Genomic DNA, 23,908 nt, shown 5'->3' with positions numbered 1-23,908 from the left:
TTTCCTTCCCTCCTGGGACTGTCAGTAATAGCCTTTTAAAAAAAGCTTTATTTGCATAATTCTCCTCGAGAATCGGAGGTTATAGCCGTGGTTTCACCATGATTTAAATAATAATAACCACCTAAACCTCAAGCTGGAGCCTAACCTCTTGCATACCTAAATGCATGTATGTAAACAGGGCAGCCTTTCTCCTCCGGAGTTACTATCTCAATTAAATATTCTCCCTTCCCTTCCCATTTGCTTAAAAGAGAAGTCTGGGAGGAACTCAACTTCAGAATAAAACCTTGCAAACAGGCTCCGTTTACCGGCCCTAGAACACTCCCTCCCCTCCCCCTCCTTTAATCCGGCTGGGAATAAACAAAAACAAGCCTCCGAAAAAGCTATAATTTCTATCCTCGGGTGAGTAGTCTCCGGTTTCCGAACCATTCCTAGGCAAAGCCAAAAGGAGACCTTTTAGGGACTCTCCATGGCTTTTTCACCTTTAAGGTTGAGGACAGGAGTTAGGGGAGGAGAGATTCCGGCCAAAGTTCAAATCCGACCTCAGAAGTCTGTTTACGGGCGGGCAAGTCACTTAACCTGTTTGCCTCAGTTTCCTTATCTGTAAAATGGGGCTAATCACCGCGTCTACCTCCCAAGATTGTGGGTGAGGATCATATGATGCTAATAATTGCAAAACGTTTAGCACAGCGCCTGGCACACAGTAAACACCGTATAAATGTTACCTATTATTATTAGTCATGGATCTCTCCCAAGTGGCCCCTGACCTCTCAGCTCAGGTTCAAAGGAGGGCTTCCTTCATTTCTCCTCATCTGCAGCCTTCCCCTTCCCTTGTTTTCTAATTGGCCATGCTCATTCCTTCATCCATCTATTCATTTATGTATTTATTTATTTAGTTTGTTTGTTTGTCTATTTATTTATTTATTTGGTAGCGAGTAAATTTATGAGACGTCTGGGGGGGGGTGTTACCTGGAGAGTCCCCGTTAAAACACGCGTGGAATCGGTGTATTTGGGTTTTTATTGGGGTTTTTTGGTGATGCAGGAGCGTGCTCTGACCACGACGGCCACCGTCGAAGTGGGTTTTGCGTGATAAAAGAAACCACGCGTGGAGGTGGGATTTGGGGGCGGGGGCACGACACTGCCCAGCCCTTAAATCAGCTCCCCCCTCAGGCCTCTGCCAGCAGGCTCCGTGCCGTCCCTCCCCGCTTTCCTTCCAGGAAGACGTACTCTTGCCCGCGCCCCAGCTCTTCGGTGCCTCCGCCTCCGGGGCTGCCCTTATCTGTCCTTCCCAGCCTTTCCCGGCCACGTTTTGGCCGGCTCTAACTCTGATTCCTTTCTTTTCTCTCCCGAGTGTTCGCCGCACATCCATTGTGGACTACAGTGGTTGCATTTTTCAGGAGATAATCGGCTCGGGCTCTCTGGCTGCCTCCCTCCCCGCCCCCGCCCAATCATCCTCTTCTCGGCCCCTTCCTCGCCAGCTCCGTCAGTCCGGGAGAGGCGGCCAGGGGGAAGGGAGGTCAAGGTCGGCGCCCCGAAACGCATCCCATCCCCGATAATGCTCCACCTCACACGGCCACTCAAACGTTTTCAGCGTCTCCTGTGGGCAGAGCCGAGACCCGAGAGCGGGGCGCTCTGCGGCTGGCACCGTTTGCCCAGCTTCTCGGGTTTAGATAGTAAACTGCGGGAGGGCAGGTGCCGAGGCCCGTTTATTCCGTGCTCCCGCTTCCTTTCCGGCTTCATGGAGCCGCTTTCACAGCCAGACTCCATTCTATGCCAGGCTCTACGTTTCCATCCTTCTCTGGAGGCTTGGGGCCCAGGCACTTTATCACTAGGCCCCTTGCATGGGAAACATTTTAAAGGGCTTTTAGTCCTAGTAAATGGGCTTTTCGGGCAGGTTTCCTCTGGCCTTTGGAGAGGGTAGGCAATACTTGAGGGATATAAGCCAGGCTGCCTAGTGGATAGAGCACTGGACCTGGAGTCAGAGAGACAGGAGTTTAAACGGAGCCTGAGATATTTACTGTGTGACCTGCTTGCCTTAGTTTCCCTATCTGTAAAAAATGGGGATAATGATAGCCCCTCCCTCCAAGGGCTGCCCTGAGGATCAAATGAGGTATTTGAAGGCCAGCGATCTGCTACAAAGTAGATGCTAGCTATGAAGGTTGAATCTTTTTTTCCAAACCCTTACCTTCCATATTAGAATCAATACTGTATATTGGTGCCAAGGCAGAGGTGGTAAGGGCTAGGCAATGGGGGTTAAGGGACTTGCCCAGGGTCACACAGCTGGGAAGTGTCTGAGGCCGGATTTGAACCTAGGACCTCCTGTCTCTAGGCTTGGCTCTCAATCCACTGAGCTACCCAGCTGCCCCCTGGTTGATCATTTTTAGATGAAAATCTATGAGGCTGAAGGGCAAACCTTACTCCCAGAGGCCCAGGCATTCTAAGCTCTGGGCCTGAAATCAAGGTCAGTGTCAAAAGGGGCCTTGGCAGCCGGCTTCACTGGCTTCACCGTCTTCTCCCCCCAGTAAGATGCCCAGAGCTCCAATCTCTTGGAAGATGGAATTCCTTGGGCTCTCCAGGCTGGTTCCTTTTCTCTCCAACAATGACTTAAGGTCTGCAGTGATAAGGACCATCATCAGGTGGGTGGGGATTGCTTCTAAGGGTTTATTATTGATCCCTTTCTCAGGATAGGGCAGTCATTATGCACTGTACACAGGAGGAAGTTTTTGCCTTACTACAGTTGGGTAAATGCGTCCTTCCTCTAAAAGATATGAGGACAAATGAGATGATGAATGGCCACGACAGCAATCACAGTCTAAATTAGGAGAAGTACTGCCATCAAGTTTATTTGCCATTGAGTATCACAATATTTACAAAACATGCTTTGCACAATCAAGTCATGATTGCCTGGGTACGGTGCAGTTCTAGGGAAGAACGGGCCCTTCCAATAGCTATAAATGGTCTTGGATAATGAGTTTATGGAAACACTTTCTCTTTCTTCAGCAAGGAAAATTATGAAGCAATATGATTCAGCATCTTTTTCACCTCAAGGAAAGCAATATTGCCCTTCTTGTTGGGATCTGTCGTTTTACAGATATGAAATATTTATATCAAAGATTTTATATTTTTAAAGTTAATGTTATCTATCAGAGTTGTGGTAATAAATACCTTATTTATTACCAGTGGTGAATAACAGAAGTGATTCTTTTGAGTTCTACCCAGCATGGCAGTTGCTAAGAGTTTCTTTAGGGATTAACTGGTTAGAGGCCAGATTTTGGAGGGTGTTCTTCCAAAACTTCTGCATGTTGTACCTCTAAATACCATTCCTATCCCCTTAAATTCCCTTGAAAATGATTCACTAGGATACTTGGGAAACAAAAAGCCACCTCCACACCGTTCAGAATGACCCAATGACATGTCACCGATCCCTACGAAGCCTCTGAGCCCTTCCCTGACCACAACAGCTACACCAGGGAGACAGCAACCCTCAGGAGGCCGAGCAAACCCCAACCTCAAGCCCCAAGCCCTGGTGTGTTTTTCATAAATGACTGTGTTTTCCCCTGGAGTAAATATGTAGGGTCATGGCTATCGTGATAAATAATGAATCAGCATCTTGCTATCTTCTCTCTCAGTGAAGAATCAGCTTTTAAATTCTTTTGCAGGTGACAAATCACTACATTTTGTGCTCAAGGCAGATTTGAAAAGGGAGACTTTGAAGCAGAAAGTCTTTTAAAAAGGCATACACACGTATATCCAGAAGCCCTTTCCGGGCTCACTGATATAAAATGTTTCCTAATCAGGACTGCAGAAGGCCAGGACAAGTGAAAAGAACTATCTGTGCCTGGGAAGCTGGCTCCCTAGGCCCGCCTTGTGGAGAGCCAGCTTCCCCCTGCTGCCAGGCAGGCAGGATCAGCAGAGGCTCGGGGAGGTCTGGGATATCAAGTAGGTGTCCAGCTCCTGGCGCTGATAACAGGCAACACTGTCCAGCACCCACTCCCGGGTCACTACAGGCGCTTCACAAATCAGCCCGATTTCTGGGGAAGACACAAAGCACAAACCAGAGATCAGCATCTGATGCCCAGACTTTAGGGTCTGGCCTATACCCTCCCACAGAGCAAATTCTTAGCTTAAAGACCTCTTACCAGGAACCCAACCAAGCAAATCACAGGGTATGCTGATAATTCCAAGACCTTGAATGCAAGCCCGAAGGCCCTAAGTGTAAAGTCTTATTTCTTTGTTATTAATCAAGCATTTGGTACCCAAGTGTCTACTATGTGCCAGGGACTGTGTCAGAAACGGCTTTTTTAAACTAACAAGATACTCTGCTATATTAGTGTAAAGACAGATTGAGTCAGAGGACATGGGTTAAAATTGTGGCTTTTCCACGTTCCCTGGAAGGAAGGAAAGATGGAGGCACTGTGTTACAGAGGAAAGAATGATACTCTGGAGTGTGTGTGTGTGAGTGACCTGGAATAACATCTTGCCTCAAATGCTGACCACCTGGGTGACCTGGGGCAAAGTGCCTTACCTGCTTTCCCAGCTTTGGATTGGAGAGCCTATGACTACGGTGTGTGCACATAAGCAACCACACACTAGGGCAGGCCTTACCCTGAAAACTGCTGTCATCTTCCCAGGCATCAGGCTGCACAACCACGACTGGAAAAGAACCCTATGATCCAAGAGGGAAAAAATATGAAAGGAGAGGGGAGAGAGCCAATGTCCCACCATGCCCCTCTCTGGTCTACCTGCTAGAAAATAGTTTGTGGATAGCCAAGGCATGAGTAAGAGGAAACTTCTCTTTTGGAAAAGGAAACAACTTGCAGCCAAATTTAACAGACCCTGCTCAGGAGACTGATTTCTATAGTCTTGGCTCTCACTAATTAGCTGTGTGATCATTTGCTCCTACTTTGGACCCCAGTTTCCTTCTCTATCCAAAGAAGAGGCATGACTTGCTAACTTCCAAGGCTCTTTTCCCACCTCCTTGTTTCTAAGGGTTTTAAAGCTCTAATGGTTCTTTTCATAGAACTCTATAAAGAGTTCTAATGATTCTTCAAGCTCAGAGTCAAGGTCAAACTCAGAAAATCCTGGGAGGAGAGGGAAGACACACATCTGAGCCAAGCAGGGGCTCCAGGAGACCACAGGACAGGAATCATCCCAGCCTCACCCCTGTCATGAAAGGGAAGGATATTGTTTGTGCTCCAGGCCACACAATACTCACCACTCTGAACCTCAAAGAGGAAGGTTTCTTCACTACCGAGGCCCCACACAGCTTCACCATCCACTCCAACTGATCTGCATGGACCACAGAGACCATGAGCTCAGGATGTTCTCATTTATTAGCCCCATCACTTCCCACAAGTCTTTTTCTTTTAACCCTATTTCTACTCTTGTTGTCAAGAAGAAGCCCTTCACAGAGGAGGCTGACCTCCTTCCTTTAAGAGGAACTAGTATTAGGGGACAAAGCTTTCTAGAGGCCCAGAACACTTTGGGAAATCACCATCCCAAATTCTTATGAGTTATGAAACTGTCAGCAGATTCTCTTCTGGTGAAGGGCTATCTACTGTACCAGCCACACCAATCTACCTCTTGTTATGCTGGTTCATTAATGTTAGTCACCTAGTCTTGGAATTGTATAACTAGAATCTGTTCCCCAGGACTCTAACTCCCAGCATCTTATTATTATTAACAAGATTATTAATAAACTTTATGAAATATAATACTTGGAGTTATTAGTTATTAATTTTAATCTTACAGAATGTACCCCTTCTCCCACTCCCAGCCTATTCTTACCCAATTTACTTATAAACCATTCCATTGTATCCCCTAGAACCCCACCACCTGCTCTCCTTTTGCCTAATATTTCATTTATACTCTATCTACTCTTTGTTCTTATTTTGATCTCAAGTCCTTTGACCCATGTCTTCCAGGCCATTTCAAACTCATTCTGGTTTCATTTGTCTCTAATCCCAGAATGCTGGTTCTGACCACACGGTCCACTATTTTTATGTTTCACCATTTCTAATCTGGAATCTCATGGGCTCTTGATCTTTCACCATCATAAACCACTCTCCTTCCCTTGGCCATTGAGGCCAATCTATTGACCTCATTCCCTAGAGCAGTGATGGGCAAACTTTTTAAAGAGGGGGCCAAAGGAAAGGAAATGCTCATCTGTCAGTCTGGTTCTAAGGCAACTCTTTCAAAGTTTCATTGTATTGTATCCTACTCAGTTTTCATCAGATTAGGAATAATGTCACGTGGCTGGATAGAATATTTCAGGGTGCTGCATCTGGCCCACAGGCCATAGTTTGACCATCACTGCTCTAGAGCATTATCTGTGCACGCTCAAGTAGTCATTTCTTCTTTCTCACATGTTTTCCATCTTTGTTTTTAGTTGTTCTTGGAAACATTCTCAAGTCTCCCCAATCCTTGCCAAATATCTCCCTCAATTTCATTCAACTGTCATACCATCTCTTTTTTTCTCACTTCACCACTAAATTTTTTGCCAAGGTTGTCCACAACTGGTGCCTTCATCTAGTAACTACCTATTAATCTCTTCAACCCTTTTGCAATCTGGCTTTCACTTCCTCTGAAACTGCTCTCTCAAAAGGTCATGAATGATATACTAATTGTCAGCTCTTGGAAAGCCTTTTTTCATTCCTCATCTTACTTGACCTTTATGTTGCTTTTGATAGAGTTGAAGGTATCCTCCTAGATTCTCTCTTGGTTCTCTTCTTTGCTCCCTTCCCTTTGTATCTCCTTTACTGGCTCCTCAGGCTTTATGACTTGCTGATTTCTTTCTTTTTTAAACCCTTACACCTTCTTAGAATCAATACTGCTTCCAAGGCAGAAGAGCAGGAAGGGCTAGGCAATTGGGGGTTAAGTGACTTGCCCAGGGTCACACAGCTAGGAAGAGTCCAAAGTCGAATTTGAACCCAGGACCTCCTGTCTCTGGGTGCAGATCTCTATCCATTGAGCCACCTAGCTGCTTCCAACTTGCTGATTTCTTAACATGGGGCTATCTCAGGTCCTCTCTCTTTTCTCTATTATCTATCATGGTAATATCATTTTCCCTACGGTTCCACTCACCATCTCCAGGGTGTTATCTCTAGGCCTTGAAGTCTGTTCTATTCTTGACTTGCTTTGGGTGTTAATAGTGCTACATGCCTCTAAGTTATCATCCCAATTCCTACCTCCAGCTATCTGTTTATAACTCTAGGACATCTCTGTTAAGATGTTCCAACAGCACCTCAAATTCTGCACAGCCAAAGCATGCCTCTGTATAAGGCTGCTTGTCCTTTGGACGAGCCATCTGTGCATAGCTTTGGCACTTCTCATTCCCCATCACCTTTCACAGATAGAGTCAGTGAGGCTCTGCCAATTCTACCTCTGAAACATCCATCACCTCTCTGGGCTCACTGGCTGCCAGAGTCTGGACTATAATTGCAAGAATATCCTCTGTACTCTTTCTCCCCTCCAATCCATTCCATCCATCATACTGCGCTGAAAGAATAATCCTTATTAAGCCTTGGACCTGGGCATTCTCCCTTTCTCTGTTCATCTTTTCCATGGCTCCCTAGGGTTTTCAGAGGAAGGCTCGAACTTTTCTGTGTGGCATTCAAAGCTCTCCACCATCTGGTGCCATCTTACCTTTCTATCCTTTGATCATAAACCCTCTATGTACTAATCTATAGCCAGGCTAGTTTACTCTCTGTTCTCTGAACACAGCGTATACCTTCCCCACTCTATTCCTTTTGATTACACTGTGCCTTGTCCCTGGGATGCACCCACTTCTCCTCGATGCCTGCTGAATTCCTACCCGTCCTTTAAAGCCCAATTAAATGCCATTTCCACTATGAAGCCTTTCTTGATCTCCCCTTTCAAGAATAACCTTCCTATCTGTACCTTACATGGCATGTTTTGCAACTCTTTAGTGCATTGATCATTAATGCATCATTGCATACACATCAGGGCCCTCTGTTTGTCTTGGGTCCCCTGCCAGTCTCTAAATTGCATGAAAGAAAGTATATGGATGAAATTGTGTATTATTTCCCAGCATACATTAATTAGCATTAGTAATCTTAGATTAGCAACTTCCTATAGAAAATTAGTGAAAGTTAGGTGCCCTTCTTTAAAACCCTGCCTGCCCTTTGATCTAGCCATAACACTGCTTGGATTATACCCCAAAGAGATAATAAGGAAAAAGATGTACAAAAATATTTATAGCCACACTCTTTGTGGTGGCAAAAAATTGGAAAATAAGGGGATGCCCTTCAATTGGGGAATGGCTGAACAAATTGTGGTATATGCGGGTGATGGAATACTATTGTGCTCAAAGGAATGGTGAACTGAAGGAATTCCATGTGAACTGGAATAACCTCCAGGAATTGATGCAGAGCAAAAGGAGCAGAAACAGGAGAACATTGTACACAGAGACTGATACATTATGGCCCAATCGAATGTAATAGACTTTTCTGTTAGCAGCAATGCAATGATCCAGGACAATCCTAAGAAAGAATGCTAACCACATCCAGAAAAAGAACTGTGGGAGGAGAAATGCAGAAGAAAAACATAGGATTGATCACATGGTTCAAGGGAGATATGCTTAGGGTTTTGGTGTTAAAAGATCACTCTACTGCAAATATGAATAACACAGAAATAGATTTTGAACAATGATACATGCATAACCCAGTGGAATTGCTTGTCAGCTCTGGAAGAGGGGAGGGAAGAGGAGTGGGAAAAATCATGAATCATGTAACCATAGAAAAATATTCTAAATAAAAAAATATTTTAAAAAGTTAGGTGCCCTTCAGAAGGGAGATGCCAATCTCTCCTTATGAAGAGTAGAGAAATCCCCCTCCCTAAGCAGCTTTATATATTATACATAGACACCTTCAAGTCACTCTTTTCTAATGTGGCCAACCCCCTTACCCCTTTCTAATTCCCATGGGAAGTGTCTTAAAACTTACAGGTATAAGCTGACTCCCTGCCCCAAAGATTTCAGCTTGAAAGGCCTTGGGCATGTCTAAATTCTGACTCAACTTGGAAATTGCAAACTTAAGGAATGCTTCCATGGGTTTGAGAGTGCTGGGAAACTTAAGGAGGGGAAACGTAAGATAAAGAAAACATAAGATACGCATACAAAATATAACATTGTATTACACATTAGGTGGTGGGCGACAAGAAGAGGAGCTTTGTGTCAAATTCCTATAAATTCTGAATTCATATGAATATCTTTGGACACTTGCTTTGGGTGACCAACTTAGAGCAGTGCCCCACCCTCTCCCCTTCCTAATAAAGGCCACATTTTCTTTGTAAGCATCTATCTAAGCCTCCTGTCTGCTCATTTGAGTGACTTCTGGGAGTGCGAGCTCCCCCAAAATTTCACTCCACACAGAAAGGACTGATCTAAACCTTGTGGCTCCCCACCCCACCAGATTTTTTTCCAATACCTAGAGTGATCTCTAAACAGCAGTTACTTATTGAATTAATAAATGAAAGCATTTCAGTAGGAGTTCCCATATCCTCTTTCTGAATGGAGGGACAACAGCCCTGAGCTGAACAGGTCATGTAGAATGTAAAAGTTGCTTTGCCTGAGGTGCTGGGACCCAGGGCAATCTCTCTAGGCCTTAATCGCTCCCCTTGGGATGACCACTAGGACTCACTCACTGAAATGGAGATTGCTTACCAAAAGCATGAGTTTCTTTGGAAGAAAAAAGGAACTCAACTGGAAAGACTACCTACAAAGCTACTACTTTTAAAAGTAGTAAGGGCCTACTTTTAAAAGGTGGAGTATGTGATGAATGTACACATGGGAGCCAAGAGATAACAGACTTGACAATCTTATGAATGAGATACTTAGAGAGAAAAAAACCCCCCCTAAGATAATTTCTATTAATTTGCTAAATCAGTGGCTAAGAAACTATGAAGATGAAAAAAAGGCAACCTTTCCTCCTAAGGCTCAGTCAGTAATTGATAATCATGGTAGTAGAGAGCACCACACTCAGTGGTAATTACTATAAATGTCAAGAGACAGAAGGATAATTCATTCAGTCAAAAAAATAAACATTGCCCTGGACAGAATCTCACCATGTTAAAAGGGAAAGAGCTGAGAAGAGTTAGAATCTACATGCTAACGGCATAGCGGCAGCCAGAAGAGTTTTCTGAGGCCTGGGTCATTTGCAGAGGTGATTCAACACGGGACTCTTACAAGGAGAGTGAGAACCATCAAATGGGACAGCTAACATCTTGCATATAACCTTTTTTTTTTTTTTTTAAACCTTTATCCTTTGTCTTAGAATCAATACTTATTATCAGTTCCAAGGTAGAAGAGTAGTAAGGGCTGGGCAATAAAGGTCAAGTGACTTGCTCAGGGTCACACAGCTAAGAAGTGTCTGAGATGACATTTGAACCCAGGACTTCTTGTCTCCAGGCCTGGCTTTCTATTCACTATGCGACCTAGCTGCCCCTCAGCTGCATATATTCTTGTACAAAGTTGTACACAGGTTTCCCTTCTCACTAGCCTACATTTTCCAACTTAGTAAGAAATTTCAGTGACAGGAGAGAGGGTAGGAGGTGGGGTGTTCTAAGCCTCCAGTGTCTCTCTGAATGGGGTAGCTGAGGCCAGGCCAATAGGATTTCCAACAAAACCCTCCTATAAGGAGTGTGGTAGGCCTGCTTTGGGCAGGTTTTCATCATATGAAAGTTAACAAATTCATCTTGAATGCCTTGGGGAGACTATGTCTGGAAATTTCATAAAGGCCAATCAATAGCCAATAAGAAGGGAAACGAAAGACAAAGAAAAATAATGAGCATCCCCTGGCTGGCCTCCCTGGGTGCTGGCTCAGGGCACCAGTGAGCTAGCTAAGCCTCCCCAGCCTCCCCCCTAGGATGAAGGGAAAGATGTCAGCTCTATGGGAGGCAGATGGAATCTGACCAGGGACATGGTGTGTGTGTCTGTGTGGTAAAGTGAGAGTATTTGGTCAGAAGAATCATTACATCTGACACACACATAATGATGTGGGTGAAATTTAAATGAGAGAATGTTCATCAAAAGCATTCTCTCCAATATTGTTGCTCTGGGCCCACACAGGACCCTTGCCCCACAGGCTCAAGGTAGAGCCATGTGTTCTTCTCTGTTAATAATGTATCAGGAAGAATGTGTGGGCAGAGAGAACAGAGCAGTCTGATTCTCAATTACTACAAACATCTAAGTCATCTTCCTCCCCATTTATTAATTTCCCTTTGTCTTAAAGCAAGAATTAAAAAAAACCAATGACTTCTGACTTTTATCCCGGTTTTGGGGATGGGAAAATCTCTGTTCTTGTAGCCAGAAAGCCTCATCAATCTTAGGAGGGCTTTGAGAAATCAGCCACAAACAGTGATTAGCTGACCCTATAATGCTCTTCTTGCCTTGGGTTTGGTGAACGCAAAGGCACAGCTGTTTCTCTTACCTGTTGACATGTCTGTAAATGGTCCATAGCAACAGATTTCCAGGCCCTTGAAGATCTGGGAAAGACAAATGAAAATCATCATGGGGAACAGAATTCTTTAGTCACTCAATGAAGCTCTTGGGAAACACTTTTCTCTTCCTTTAAATTTGATGGCTTCTGCTGTTATTTCTTAGGAACAATAAACATCAATCCAATGCCCAGAACTCTGTCATAGGTCAGAAAACCTTTGTGCTCTGTATATTTTCTTTCTGTCTATGGTTACCCCAGGACAGTTTCATACAGTGGAAGTGTCTGGTCAAGAATCAGAAGACCTAGGTTCTTGACCCAGATCTGCCATTTACTACCTGTGAGACCATGGGCAAATCATTTAATTCTGCAATTTTCTCATCTGTAAAATGGAGACAATTCTGCCTGCTTTGTCTGCCTTGTGGGGTTAGAAAGATTAAAGACAAAGTGTGATAAGATACTCTGTACCCTCTATAACTTTCTGCATTAAGTGGAAAGTTCCCTGTGGATGGGGGCTATTATATATTTCAGGTATGTCTATCCAGGTAGAGCTATGAGTAATTTGTAGAGGCCTTTGTATCTAATTTGGTCTACTGTTCTATATTTAACTAGTATTAAATAGCTTTGATGATTATTGCTTTGTCATATAGTCTAAGGACAGATAGTGTTAAGCCCCCTTCCTCTGCAATCTTTTTTCTTTATTTCCTTTGAGATTCTCCACCTTGTGTTCCTCTAGACCAGGGGTTGGCAATGTATGGCTCTCAAGCCATATCTGGCTCTTTCTGCAGGAGCCATAAAGTCAAATTTTTTTTTCAGGCGCTGTTACAGGAGCGCGCACTGTGAGCACTGTACGGCTCTCATGAAATTACATTTTTAAAAATGTGGCCTTTATGGCTCTCACAGCCAGAAAGTTTGCCAACCCCTGTTCTAGATCAATGATAGCAAACCTTTTTAGAGACCTGCTATCCCCTCCCCACCCCACCCTTATCCCACACAGGGGAGGGAGGAAGCGTTGCCATTGGGCTGCTGGGCAGAGGCACAGGGGAAGTGAGGAATGTCCTCAGCCCAGGTGGAGAGAGGGAGGGGAACAGCACCCCCTCTGAGCCCTTCTGCCTTTCTAGTACTGACCTCTGGGATGTTTGTGTGTGCCCACAGAGAGTGTGTCCTCTTTGGTACCCGTGCCATAGGTTTGCCATGATGGCTCTAGAAGAATTTTATTTTTTTTCTAGTTCTCTAAAGTAACCTTTTGGTTATTTGATTGGTAAGACATTGAATCTGTAAATTAATATAAACAGCATTATCATTTTTGTTACACTGATAAAGTTCAAACATGAGCATTTTACCAATATTTAAGTCTCTTTAATGTGTGTTGTGGCTGCCTTTATATAATTCCTGTGTCTTAGTAGCTAGACTGCAAAATATTTTTATGTTCTAGTTATTTTGAATGGAATTTTTCTTTCTTTTAATAGTAAATAATAGTTGGGTCAATGGATATTTTTGCTTTATCCCTAATCTTATTGAAAAGGCTTCTGGTGTTTATTATAGCTAATATGCAAGTTTATCTACATAGATGTCATTTAACATATTAAGGAAAAATCTATTTCCATGCTTTTTATGTTTTTGATCTAAGGAGGCATATTACATTTGGTTACAAACCATTTTTGCATCTATTGTCTAACTATGTGATTTTTAGTATTTTATTATTAATGCAGTTGCTATAATTATAATTTTCCTGAGAATGAATCAACACTGAATTCCTGTCAAAAACTACCCTGTTCAGAGTGTATTTTTCTTTTAAGATGTTGTAGACTCTTTGTTACTATTTTACTTAAGATTTCTGCATCAATATTACTTATAGATATTGATCTATGGTTTTCTTTCCCTTGTTTTGTTATCTCCCCAGTTATCATATCAGGGTCATATTAGAAAGCAATCATTCCTTTGCTTTTTCTACTGAGATCAAAGCTCCTTCATAAAGAGCTGCAGGAAACATTATCAGTCTCTAAAGGGAAGAACCTAGCAAGTCATCTCCTTCTTTAAAAAAAATTTATTAATTTTTAAAATTCTTACCTTCTGTCTTAGAATCAATACTAAATATAGGTTCCAAAGCAGAAGAGCAGTAAGGGCTAGGCAATGGGAGTTAAGTGACTTGCCCAGGCTCACCCAGCTAGGAAGTGTCTGAGATCACATTTGAATCTAGGACGTCCTGTCTCTAGGCCTGGCTCTCTATAGCCACCTTGCTGCAAGTCATCCTCTGCTTGTGTGGTTTGATTGCTTCCTCTCCAAAGGAAGGTGCCCATATCATATTACACAGGCGATTTCCCTTTATAACTTTCCCAAATTCTTGTTACAGAGCAAAGTCTCTTTGGAAAACATTCATTTTTGGAAGTTGAGTATGTTGCATATGTGATAGATGCTTGATGTTTTTGAATGTTGAAATGAATGATTTTTGAAAGTTTGAAGGTATTGAAAATTAATAACATGTCAGGACAGAACGTGGGTGGCATTTATATATGACAATCCTATTCTTTTTTGTCAAAAGAAAGTCTCCAAGGTGAAGATGGTGTCATGCCTCTCATATCATTCTATAATGTACCTCTATAGCTCAAAAGGAATAATTATGAAAATGGTCTACATCTCTGCTCCTTCCTTCTTTTCCTCCAATTTGGAAAGAACTAAAAACCCAGCAGGAGGCAAAAATGAGTTGTACTTTAGGCTATTTATTCATTGTCACTTTACAGCTTATCAAATGAAAGAAAATAACCCTACTCTCATTATAGATCCTATTTATACCAACTGTGCCACCTGTGGGACTGAAATGCGTCTCCTAACACCACTGACCCTAATACTACTAGCTGGTGATTATCATGGGCTTTAGTTACTCAAAATGCTCAAGTTCCATTTAGGTGACTCATCTGAGCCAAATGCTACGTAAAAAGTATAACTGATTTGATATTTTCAAATCTGATGCTTGGTTGACACTCACAGACAAGGGCCTCTAATGAGAAGATAAGAGATTTGCAGTTTGAGCTACTCAACAAATACATTTCTTCCTGCCAGGGAGAAACCACTTTGATATTTAGCATCTTCACAGTTTTATCACTTAGACCAGCTACTTTCCATCATTGCCACCCAAAGGTCCTTGCTCATGGAAAAACCCAACCAGGCAGCAACAAGAGCAGTAATTCAGGTAAGGCTGGGGAGGGACCTGGGCCTAACTCTATCTTACACACAATGTGGTTAAAACAAAACACCATTAACCATCTTGTGCTGTAACTCTCTGGGGATGTGGCATGATAGGAAGAAAATGACATCAGCATCTTTTCAGTGTTGGAAGATAAAGGCCTAAAGGAATGAACTGCCAGGGCTGAGTAAGTGGAATTGGTTATTTCTGAGCTAGACTGACCCTTGGATTCAGTGCTTCAGGCTTTACAACCAGTGCTCATTTCCTTGATCACTTCTCTGCACGGAGCCCTCTCTGTCACTGCTGTTGCCATTGCTTGTGTCTAGAGAAGACTGAGACATGCTCTGGTAGAGATGGGGGTCTATTCTGAAGTGTTAGATTGTGCTCCCTCAAAAGAGACAGAGCTAAAACATCAGGGTGGAAAAGCATGAGCCAGGCAACTCCAAAAGAGCAGGTGCCTTCGATCTGACAGGCAGCATGGGAGAAAAACCATCATCAGGCAGTCACCATGGCAAAGAAGCATCTTGTAGGAAAGACGGCTCCAGGAGAGTCTTGGAAATGCTGTCTTCTTCCTGAGTAATGGAGGTGAGGTCATGGCGCCTCTCTTGGGGAGGGCTCTTATGCACTGGACTTACCTTCATCCCCTGAGATTCTCTTGCTCTTTCTGGGCCTCGGTGATTTCTCCCATTGATGACATCTCCTCTGACTTCAAAGTCATACTGTAAGAAATAAAAGAACAGAGAAAAAGATGGTCGTTCCATTTTCAGGTGGAAGTTATGCTATTGTTAGGAAGTTTAGCTTTCCTAGGCTTCTGTTTTGTCAAAAAAATTCACTAAATTTGGCAGGTTGTTTGAAATGACTGGCGAAGTCAGCTGTTGCAGTTGGTTCACAGAGGCAAATCTGTTGGAAAAAACTAACAACTGGCTTTCCTCTTTATTAGGCTATAATGTTACATTTATCTCTTCTTGAAACATTTCTTAGCATTTAGATTAAACTGATAATACTTTGCTGTGTAATGGTAATGAAAATATCCTCCATTTTAAAATCAAATTGTATAGTGCCATTTTAAAAAGAAAAGGGGCTTTCAGATACCAACTGAGAAATTTCCATGGTTGATGAAACCTGGAAGACAAAATGTGCTTCTTATATAGTAAGGAGAACAGAAAGTTTTTACCACTCTCAATTTGGGTTAGAGAAGGGAGAGAAAGAGTGAAGGAGAAGTCAAGGGTTTTTGGTTATAGTCAAACAAAAAAGTGGTGCTAACTAGTACTGGGAGACAGATGGGATGCCAGATATCATTTGCATTTATTTTTCTGTGTCTCAGCTCCAGGATTCTACTTGCCCACATGCTCTCCCCATTACCACTACTTTGGCATATAGACTATTTTTGCTATTTTGGGACATCAAGGACCTACCTCAGGCAGCATCTTTCCTTCTTTAAAAGATTGCACCACCCCTGAAGAGATCATTAAAAAAAAAAAAAAAAAAAAAGGTTATATTATCAGAGAAAAACACTGACAATGATTTGGTCAAGAAAACTTTGTGGAATACTCATGGAAGGTATAGTATATAACCTTAAAAAGCCAGAGACATGTGAGGTTTGTAGCAAAGATTCTTTCCTCAGGCATGAGGCTGCTTAATTCAAACGTTAGAAATTGCCGAATGCATATTGATTTTAGCCCAGTAGCTAAAGAAAGCCTCCTTCACAGACTAAAATTGCTAAGAACAGATTATATTCTATTAGTTATGAAAAGAAACCCATTTTCCCAACATTGCCTGCCTATCTGAACAAGCAATATATATTAAAGATAAAACCAATTTAGTGTTATCATTAAAAATTTTTTTTGGTAGTACTCTGACTCAGAACACAGAAATCTCAACATAGAAATCTCAGGTGTTAAGACATTAGCTATAAAAAAATAAATAAGAAAGCCCTCACTCCCCACTCCCCTCCAGCAAAACCAAAGCATGAAGGGCAGAGGAGGGTATGTTAAATTGTACTTACACAGAAAACTGACTACCCATTTCCCTCCTGCAATGCCCAAGAAGTACTTCAGGGTCCGCTCACACACAAACTCAGCATCTACAAAGCAAAAGGCACACAAGAAGTCAGTAGAAGTTGGTAACTAAGTCCAAAAGTCTGGCTTTGGTGGGCTTAGGAGGTCCTAGTCCACCAGAGAAGGACTGATGATTCCATGTAATCTGGGGAAGGAAGTAGAAGCTAGAAGAGGAGTAAAGGGATCTCTACAATTTGGATCCCATGCAATATATCCCTAAACCATTTAGGAGCCTCCAAAGAAATATTCAAAGCATTCCCTAGGCTGATACTGCTAGTGTACCTGGGAAAATAAATGTTTTAGAGGATGGTTATATTTGGAAGAAGGAGGAAATAACATAAATGAAAACTGTACTAATGAAATGCTCATATGAGCAATATATGCCTACCCATAGGCCTTTGACCTGGAGACCCAACTGCATTCCTACAACGGGTACTTGGAAAATATGTTACTTGGGGACCAGCCAAGAAACTCATGGTTCTTTCTTTTTTCTACATCAAAGTCTCAGAAAGCAACAACCAAAGAATAATTTCTGTTTATTTTCCAGTATTTCAAAGGCCTTTTTGAAAAACTAAGGAAGCTGTAGCAAAAACACTTAGGAGAAATAAATGCATTTAACTAAACCTTAAGACACAAGAGGATAAACCTCTTCATAAAATAATTCACATTTTACTTTTGTCAGGTTTCTTAACTAACTGCTGATGAGTCAACAGAATAGCAAACTTCAAACACAAATATTCTAGTGCATTGCTATTTGAAAACTGGATGGTGCTGCTCTCCTTGAGAGTCAGTCTGATATATTTTTATCTTTTAACAAGTTCATAGTATTAAGAGATCCAGGCTAGGAAGGCACTTTGGAGGTCAGCTAGTCCAACCACTTCATTTTGGGAAACTGGGAGGCCCAAAGAAAAGAAGTGACAAGTCCAATATCACATGGGAATAAAGTAGCAGAGTTGAGATTTTGACTATTTTCAAAATATTAAAGATCGACTTTTAAAATTCAGTTCTATTTTTAATTTTCCTCCCTAGTATCTGAACCTATGCCAATAGGTACCAATGTCTGGTAGAAAGGATAATAGAATCACTTTATAAATAAAATTATAATTTGTCAGTGATTAGAGTAGTAGGATTTATCCCTTGGTTTATGAAAATTTATAAATGATTCAAGGGAACAGCTTAAATCTCAGACCTTTAGAGCAAAATATCTGAGAACAGAAGCAATTAGAGTCTGCACTTATTGTCAGAGTTATCATGATAACAAATGTCTGCTTAGGTTCAATGGACACAAGTCATAAGTAGCCAATGAGCAGGGAAAATAGATTTTTACTTTTTTTTTTAAAGACTTTTAAGACAAATCTTTGTTTCTGTTCCTTCCTGTTGAATTATGGGACAGGTACTTCTCATCTGGAAGAGAGTAAACATGTTTTGTCAGTTAATAAAGCTCTTGGTATACCTGTTTTCATTATGACATGAGTGGTCCCTTCAGTAATTTGATGAGATACAATGCTGTGGGTTTTCCTGGCAAACTTCTGCACTAGCATCTGAAAGGAAGCAAAACACTGAATTAAACCAAATTGCCTCCAATGTAATATTAGACAGCTTTGAGCATCAGAAATCCTGGCTTTGAATTTGTATCAGCTAAGGGATAAAAAGATTTGCTTTCTAACATAGCTGAAGTAGCAAAATAAACATCAATTTAATAAAAAGTACAACTTAGAAGAAATTCTGAAGTATTCCATGCCAGGAAATATGGAAAACACAACCAAGATTTCAAAATGGTATTGATTTTTGCCTTTAAATAGCAGATATCACTTGATTATCTGAGACAGTTTCTTTGTATGGTAACACTCCACTCTACTATAATTCAGATTTATCAGCCTATAATTTATGAGCTGCAAGAAATCCCACCTTCACAGAAAGATGTATGGTAGTTATACTTGGCATGAAACCAAGATTGAAGCCTCTGATGGTTACAGAATATTAAGAGTCACAGTGATGCTAAAGGTCAGTGTCATGACCATCAGTTCCAATACATTTAAAGAAAAGGATTGAAGGAAGAATCTTTTCCCAAAAGAAAACTAGTGCCTCCCAGCTATTTTCTACCAAACATATATAAAAGCCAATAAATAGGCAGTTTAAGAAATTAGCCAGATCCATTTTAAGCACAGTTGACATAACTGGCAACTCCTTTTTGGTAAATAACTTTGATCCATCAAGGGCCATTATTTGCTAGCCAATGCCACAAAAACTAACATTTATACACCGAATGATGTTGTGACTAAGATCAGGTTATCTTCCTTCATGCTGTCAGACCATCCCTACAGCCTCAGGGCTCAGAGAAAGGCTGACTTACAGAAGCTAATGATATCCTCCCTCCCTTTACCATTGCCCTCTGCCTGAATCATTAGCAATTCTGAACTGTTTGCTGAAATCCCCGCCATGAAAGTATTCAGTTAGAGCAGTAACTGCTGAAAAGATCATTTTAATGTGAGCTTCAGAATTAATCATGTGTAATACAGTCAGATGCTTCATCATAAATTTACCACACTTCGGCAAATACGAATACTTAAAAAAGTATTCTTCTTTTCTCTTTTAAAGACAACATGTACCCAAGCCACTTGTGCACTGATCTGCGGCTCAGAGCTGCCAGTGGCAAGAAAAATTAGACAGTTCTAAAAAAATGTCGGAAATGCTGGGCACTTAAAGCAAACAGAACTTTGGTATTTATCCAATGAGTTCTGGGGTAGGGTAGGAAAGGTGAGTGAGCTCTAAACAAACATAAAGGCACAGGTATGAACTTTCAAAACAAATGGCTTATTGCTTATGTTTAAGGATATTCTGGTGTTTGATGGTAAGAAAGTCATCAGCCTGCTTCTTAATTTATTGTTGTACCTAGGGTAGAAGATAGTTTTAAAGCTGGGCCTTCTAGCCACATACAAAGCAATATGCTGAGTCACTGGCCACCTCTAGAATTAGAGATGAATCTTACCCTAGGAAAGGACGATATTAAAACAGTAAAAAATTAATGAGTATCAGGGCAGCTAGGTAGCACAGTGAATAGAGCCTGGGCCAGGTCTAGAGATGGGAGGGTCCTGGGTTCAAATGTGGCCTCAGATGCTTCCTGTGTGACCCTGGGCAAGTCACTCAACCCATATTGCCCAGCCTTTACTACTCTTCTGGTAAGGGTTTAAAAGAAAATGAAAAAAAAAAAAAAATTACTGGGTATCTTCATTCAGTTTGCAATAAAAAAAAATCACACTTAGCATTAGACACTGTAGCTGTCTTGGGCTTAAAGATATATTTACTAAATTCTTTTAATTATATGAAGTGATACTGATTATGCTAAGTCATAGGGAAGATGCTAATATACTGTGCATGTCTGAATTTCATCCTGAGACCAAGCAGAAACAGGGTAACTGCATCCTTAATATTTCAGTGAGTATTTTTCCACAATAGGAAACCATTCTTGCCTTTGGCAAGATAAGCCAGAGGAGAGGCCAAATTCCTAATGGCAGGGGGTGTTGCAGGGCAGAAATGACAGGGCAGGCTGCTGAATAACTGTGTTCCAAGGCAGAGGAAAGAAAAATAAACATTGGACAAATGCCACTGTCTGGCACTATGAACTGAGCTAGATTCAGTCAATTTATGCCGGGGAACACCAAGTACACTGAGATGTGGAGGAAGAAAAAAAAAAGCGGGGCTGCCTATTAGAGAAAGAGACACACCTATTTTCTGTTTAAGATGAAAAGAAAAGAAAAACCCAACCAAATAACTTCTAATAACTCTGGATCATACCCATATAAAGTCTAGTTGCTTTCTGCTAGTATCTGAAAATGTCACTGTCATTGAATAATTAACATGGAAGAAAGAATCAGGAAAACATGGCTGTTTAGCTGCAATTTTTCAGAAATTAACAATAGAAATGACACTCTATGGACTTGTAGTTGGCTTCCTAGGGCCATCCTGACAAAGGCTGCCTTTTACCCAGTGTCCCATTGTAACACACTGTGAGAAGAATGTAACGGCACCATTACCAGGGAAGCCACAGAAGCACCTGGTCAGACACACATGGACAGACTTACATGTTCTTTGGGAGTCAAACCCGATGACACAAGGGTTATCTTTCGGTGGCCTGTCCCTCCTTTTTTAACCCTCTCTGAGGCAGAATCCTCCTTCAGCTGGCCCCTCACATTGCAAGTGGGGGCATCAGGAGCAGTGGTGTTGGTAGCTTCTATGGTCTGAAGCTGGCATGACCTCAGTGCAGAAGTTGAGGTGGGCAGGTTGAGGATATCTCTTAGGGCAGGTTCCTTATTTTGACGTGGATTGGATTTGATGTTCTTAGGGTTTACTTTGATTCCAGATTCTGGCTCAGAGTTTGTTTCTAAAGGAGAGAGGAAAAAAAAAATCTAACCCAGGGAGGTCATTATAACCTGTAGTCTATGTACTTGCTTATTTTTTAAAAATATTTTGAAAATTATATTTCAACACAATTGGTTTCCTTTGTAATTCTATGCATTTTATTGTGTGTATTTAAAAACATTATTCTGAGGAGGGGCCCATGGCTTAACTGAACTGCCCAAGGGGTCCATAATACCAAAAAGGTTAAGAACTTTTGGTCTAATCTATTTAACAGTACATCTTTAATTATATAGCTGCTATACACTTTGTCATAAAGTTAGAAAAAAGCCTACAAAGACAGGTTATATTAGGTTAAGAGGACATTGTCATCGTTTTTTTTTTGCTCTTTTATTCACCAAAGAACAATTATAGTTTGTGCATTAGAGTCATCAGGCCTCATTACCAAATTAAAAACAAAACAGACCATCTCTAAAACCTTTTAAGAAAATGCTACTACATCAGGAATTAGGCATAAACACAGGAAATTTATGATAGCCCTAAAAAGACACTAATGAACATGGCCAAATGTGGCATTTTTATGCCAAATTGCACCTTTTCTGCTAATGTGCTTTTTAGAATTAATTTAAAACTTTTTTTTGACTGATTAAAACTCTGATTTACAACTTGTAAAACATGCACTCCATTAAGATGATTTAGAAGACATAAAACATGTAGTTCATTTAGTCCCTTCATCTACAGAAGAGGAGTGACTTTGGTTTTTTTGGCCGGCTTTTCCTGGGAGGATGGGGCTATGCTAAACTGGGACAATCTGGCTCTCAGCAGTTTTCCTGTCTAATGGTCAAAGTTGTAGAATTTGTGCAGCTGACCCTGCCCGAGGCTAAACCCACTGCTCAGGGGAGTAGATAGCTAGACTTAAGACACATTCATATCACTTTCCTCTTTGGGCCCTGACTTGGTAGGACTCATCGCAGACAGACCCTGATATAAAAAAAAAAACAAATAGAGAATCTTGGTGCAGATTCCATGAGAGTTTAAATGGGAGCACCTCTGGTGATGGAGAGGACCAGCCCCAACATTACCTAGGTTTTGCTTCCGCACACCCTGTTCCTTGGGTTGCCGCTTGTGTTCTTCCTTTCCGGCAGCCACCCTACCACTCTCTTTAGAAGGGGAGTCTCCTTCCCGAGGAATCCTGGAGCGGCCGAGTGGGTTCCAACCCCTATTCGGCATTTGGGACTTGGAAAGAGAAGATCTGCAAATAAGGATGGAGGGGAAAAACCATTACAACAGCTTCTGAATGGGCTGATTATAGCTCCCTCTGGTCTCTCTAGCAGCTGTGGCAGAATCAAGCAAGAGCTGTTAATGCCAGTGTTTGGGAATGATTGGCAACAAGAGGGCTGGTGTGAAGGCATGGAAGAAACATGCCTAGATTCATGTTGCGCACTGACGTGTCAAAGATGACATATGACAGCTCCCTTTAGGGGCTTAGTTTAAGGCTCACTGCCTAACAATATGTCAGTAAGTTTCACCAAATTAACCGCTACTGCCACTCACTCAAATCCCAGACTCAGTTCAAGTCCGAATGGCTTTGCTGGAATCATCTCTCTGGCAGGAGCATGAAATGGAACTGATGAGTTCTCCCAAACATTCTCCGCAACTATCATTCACAGGCAACAGCCAAGTTTACCCTCTCATTCCTGCTAGCTGCCTCTTATTTGGGTCAGTCATTCTGAGAAGGGCAGCCAGCTATGGAAGGCCAGTTGGAGAAGCAGGGCCTACCCGTAGGTTTTTCTTCTGTTCTAGGCCTTTGGCCTGAATCAGGACTGGATGGCAATCAAGGCTGAAAAGGCTCATGGAACTCTGGAAGTGCTTCACTAACTTGGGAAGGTGACTTCCTCACTCCCTGGGGGAAGGTTTGGGCTAATAATTTCAACAAAAAGCTGCTTGGTTCCTGTGAATTAGTCAGTCTCTAGCTAGCTAGTTCAACTGCTCAAGCAATGGCCCTCACTCAGGTTCTCTGCCATGGCCATAAGGCCTTTGTGCCTAGCTTTGAAAATGTGTGCCGCCAGCTATAGAGGTCTGAAGAGGCGGTGAGGCCGCATCAAAGCAAACCCATCCTTACTCTAAGATCCATGATCAAGAGCACCAGCTTTGTACACCTTATTACTGATTCAGTACAAATAGCAAAAGCCTAGGAATCAAGATCACTGGCTCTGCCATGAACTAGGTGTGACCTCGAGTAAGCCGTGTGCCTCCATTTCCTCTCCACACAGGGACATGATTATATGTTCTAACGTGTAATTATTATCAGCACTGTTAGAGGAAATATCACCTGTCCTTTCTATCTCAGAACAGTATAAAAATAAGATAAGAGCTGTGGATGTATTTACAGAGTATGAGGCACTAAAGAGTTTAAACAGCATGTTCTTTTCGCTCTTGGTCTGGAGGTGGTTCTGCATCTTGCCCCACAGCTTTGTCCCTAGGACTTTGCGTGAATGATCATCCCTATGTGGAGGACAGTCTTCTCTGCATATCCAGCTCCAAGCTTCCTTCTGAGGTTTATTCTCGACTCTGCTGGAGATCTCCACCAAAATGTCCCAACGTAACGCATGATAGCCAAACCCAAACTCCCTTCCCTCTAACATGGGCTGTGCCTATCAGCTTTTCCCTGTGTGCCCATGCTAACATCTTCCTCCTTCCAGGCATCTGGGGTTAAACTTTAGGCACCTCCTCTACATTTAATCAGGTTCCAAGTTCAATGGAGTCTAACTCTATGGTCTTTCATGTCTGCTTCTACACTGCTACTGTCACTGTTCAGAGCCCTATAATCTACTTTAACTGGTTCCCCTGCTTCTAATCCA

General features: G+C 42.0%; 1 protein-coding gene across 1 annotated transcript in view; it reads right to left on the bottom strand.

Annotated features, from left to right (window-relative positions):
• Window positions 1-3,903: 3,903 nt before the first annotated feature.
• Window positions 3,904-23,908, bottom strand: part of BRCA1 (BRCA1 DNA repair associated) — a 54,053-nt gene continuing 34,048 nt past the window's right edge. Inside the window, exons 11-20 of the mRNA XM_044674170.1 lie at window positions 22,130-22,299; window positions 20,774-21,072; window positions 18,145-18,232; window positions 16,640-16,717; window positions 16,050-16,090; window positions 15,270-15,353; window positions 11,445-11,499; window positions 5,213-5,286; window positions 4,603-4,663; window positions 3,904-4,028 (exon numbers count right to left, since the gene is read on the bottom strand). Of these exons, the coding sequence (XP_044530105.1) occupies window positions 3,904-4,028; window positions 4,603-4,663; window positions 5,213-5,286; window positions 11,445-11,499; window positions 15,270-15,353; window positions 16,050-16,090; window positions 16,640-16,717; window positions 18,145-18,232; window positions 20,774-21,072; window positions 22,130-22,299 (1,075 nt within the window). The remainder of the gene's footprint in view (window positions 4,029-4,602; window positions 4,664-5,212; window positions 5,287-11,444; window positions 11,500-15,269; window positions 15,354-16,049; window positions 16,091-16,639; window positions 16,718-18,144; window positions 18,233-20,773; window positions 21,073-22,129; window positions 22,300-23,908) is intronic.

This window comes from Gracilinanus agilis, chromosome 4 (assembly GCF_016433145.1).
Source record: "Gracilinanus agilis isolate LMUSP501 chromosome 4, AgileGrace, whole genome shotgun sequence".
In the NCBI taxonomy this organism is placed as follows: Eukaryota; Metazoa; Chordata; class Mammalia; order Didelphimorphia; family Didelphidae; genus Gracilinanus; species Gracilinanus agilis.
This window is presented reverse-complemented; position numbering and strand designations above follow the sequence as displayed.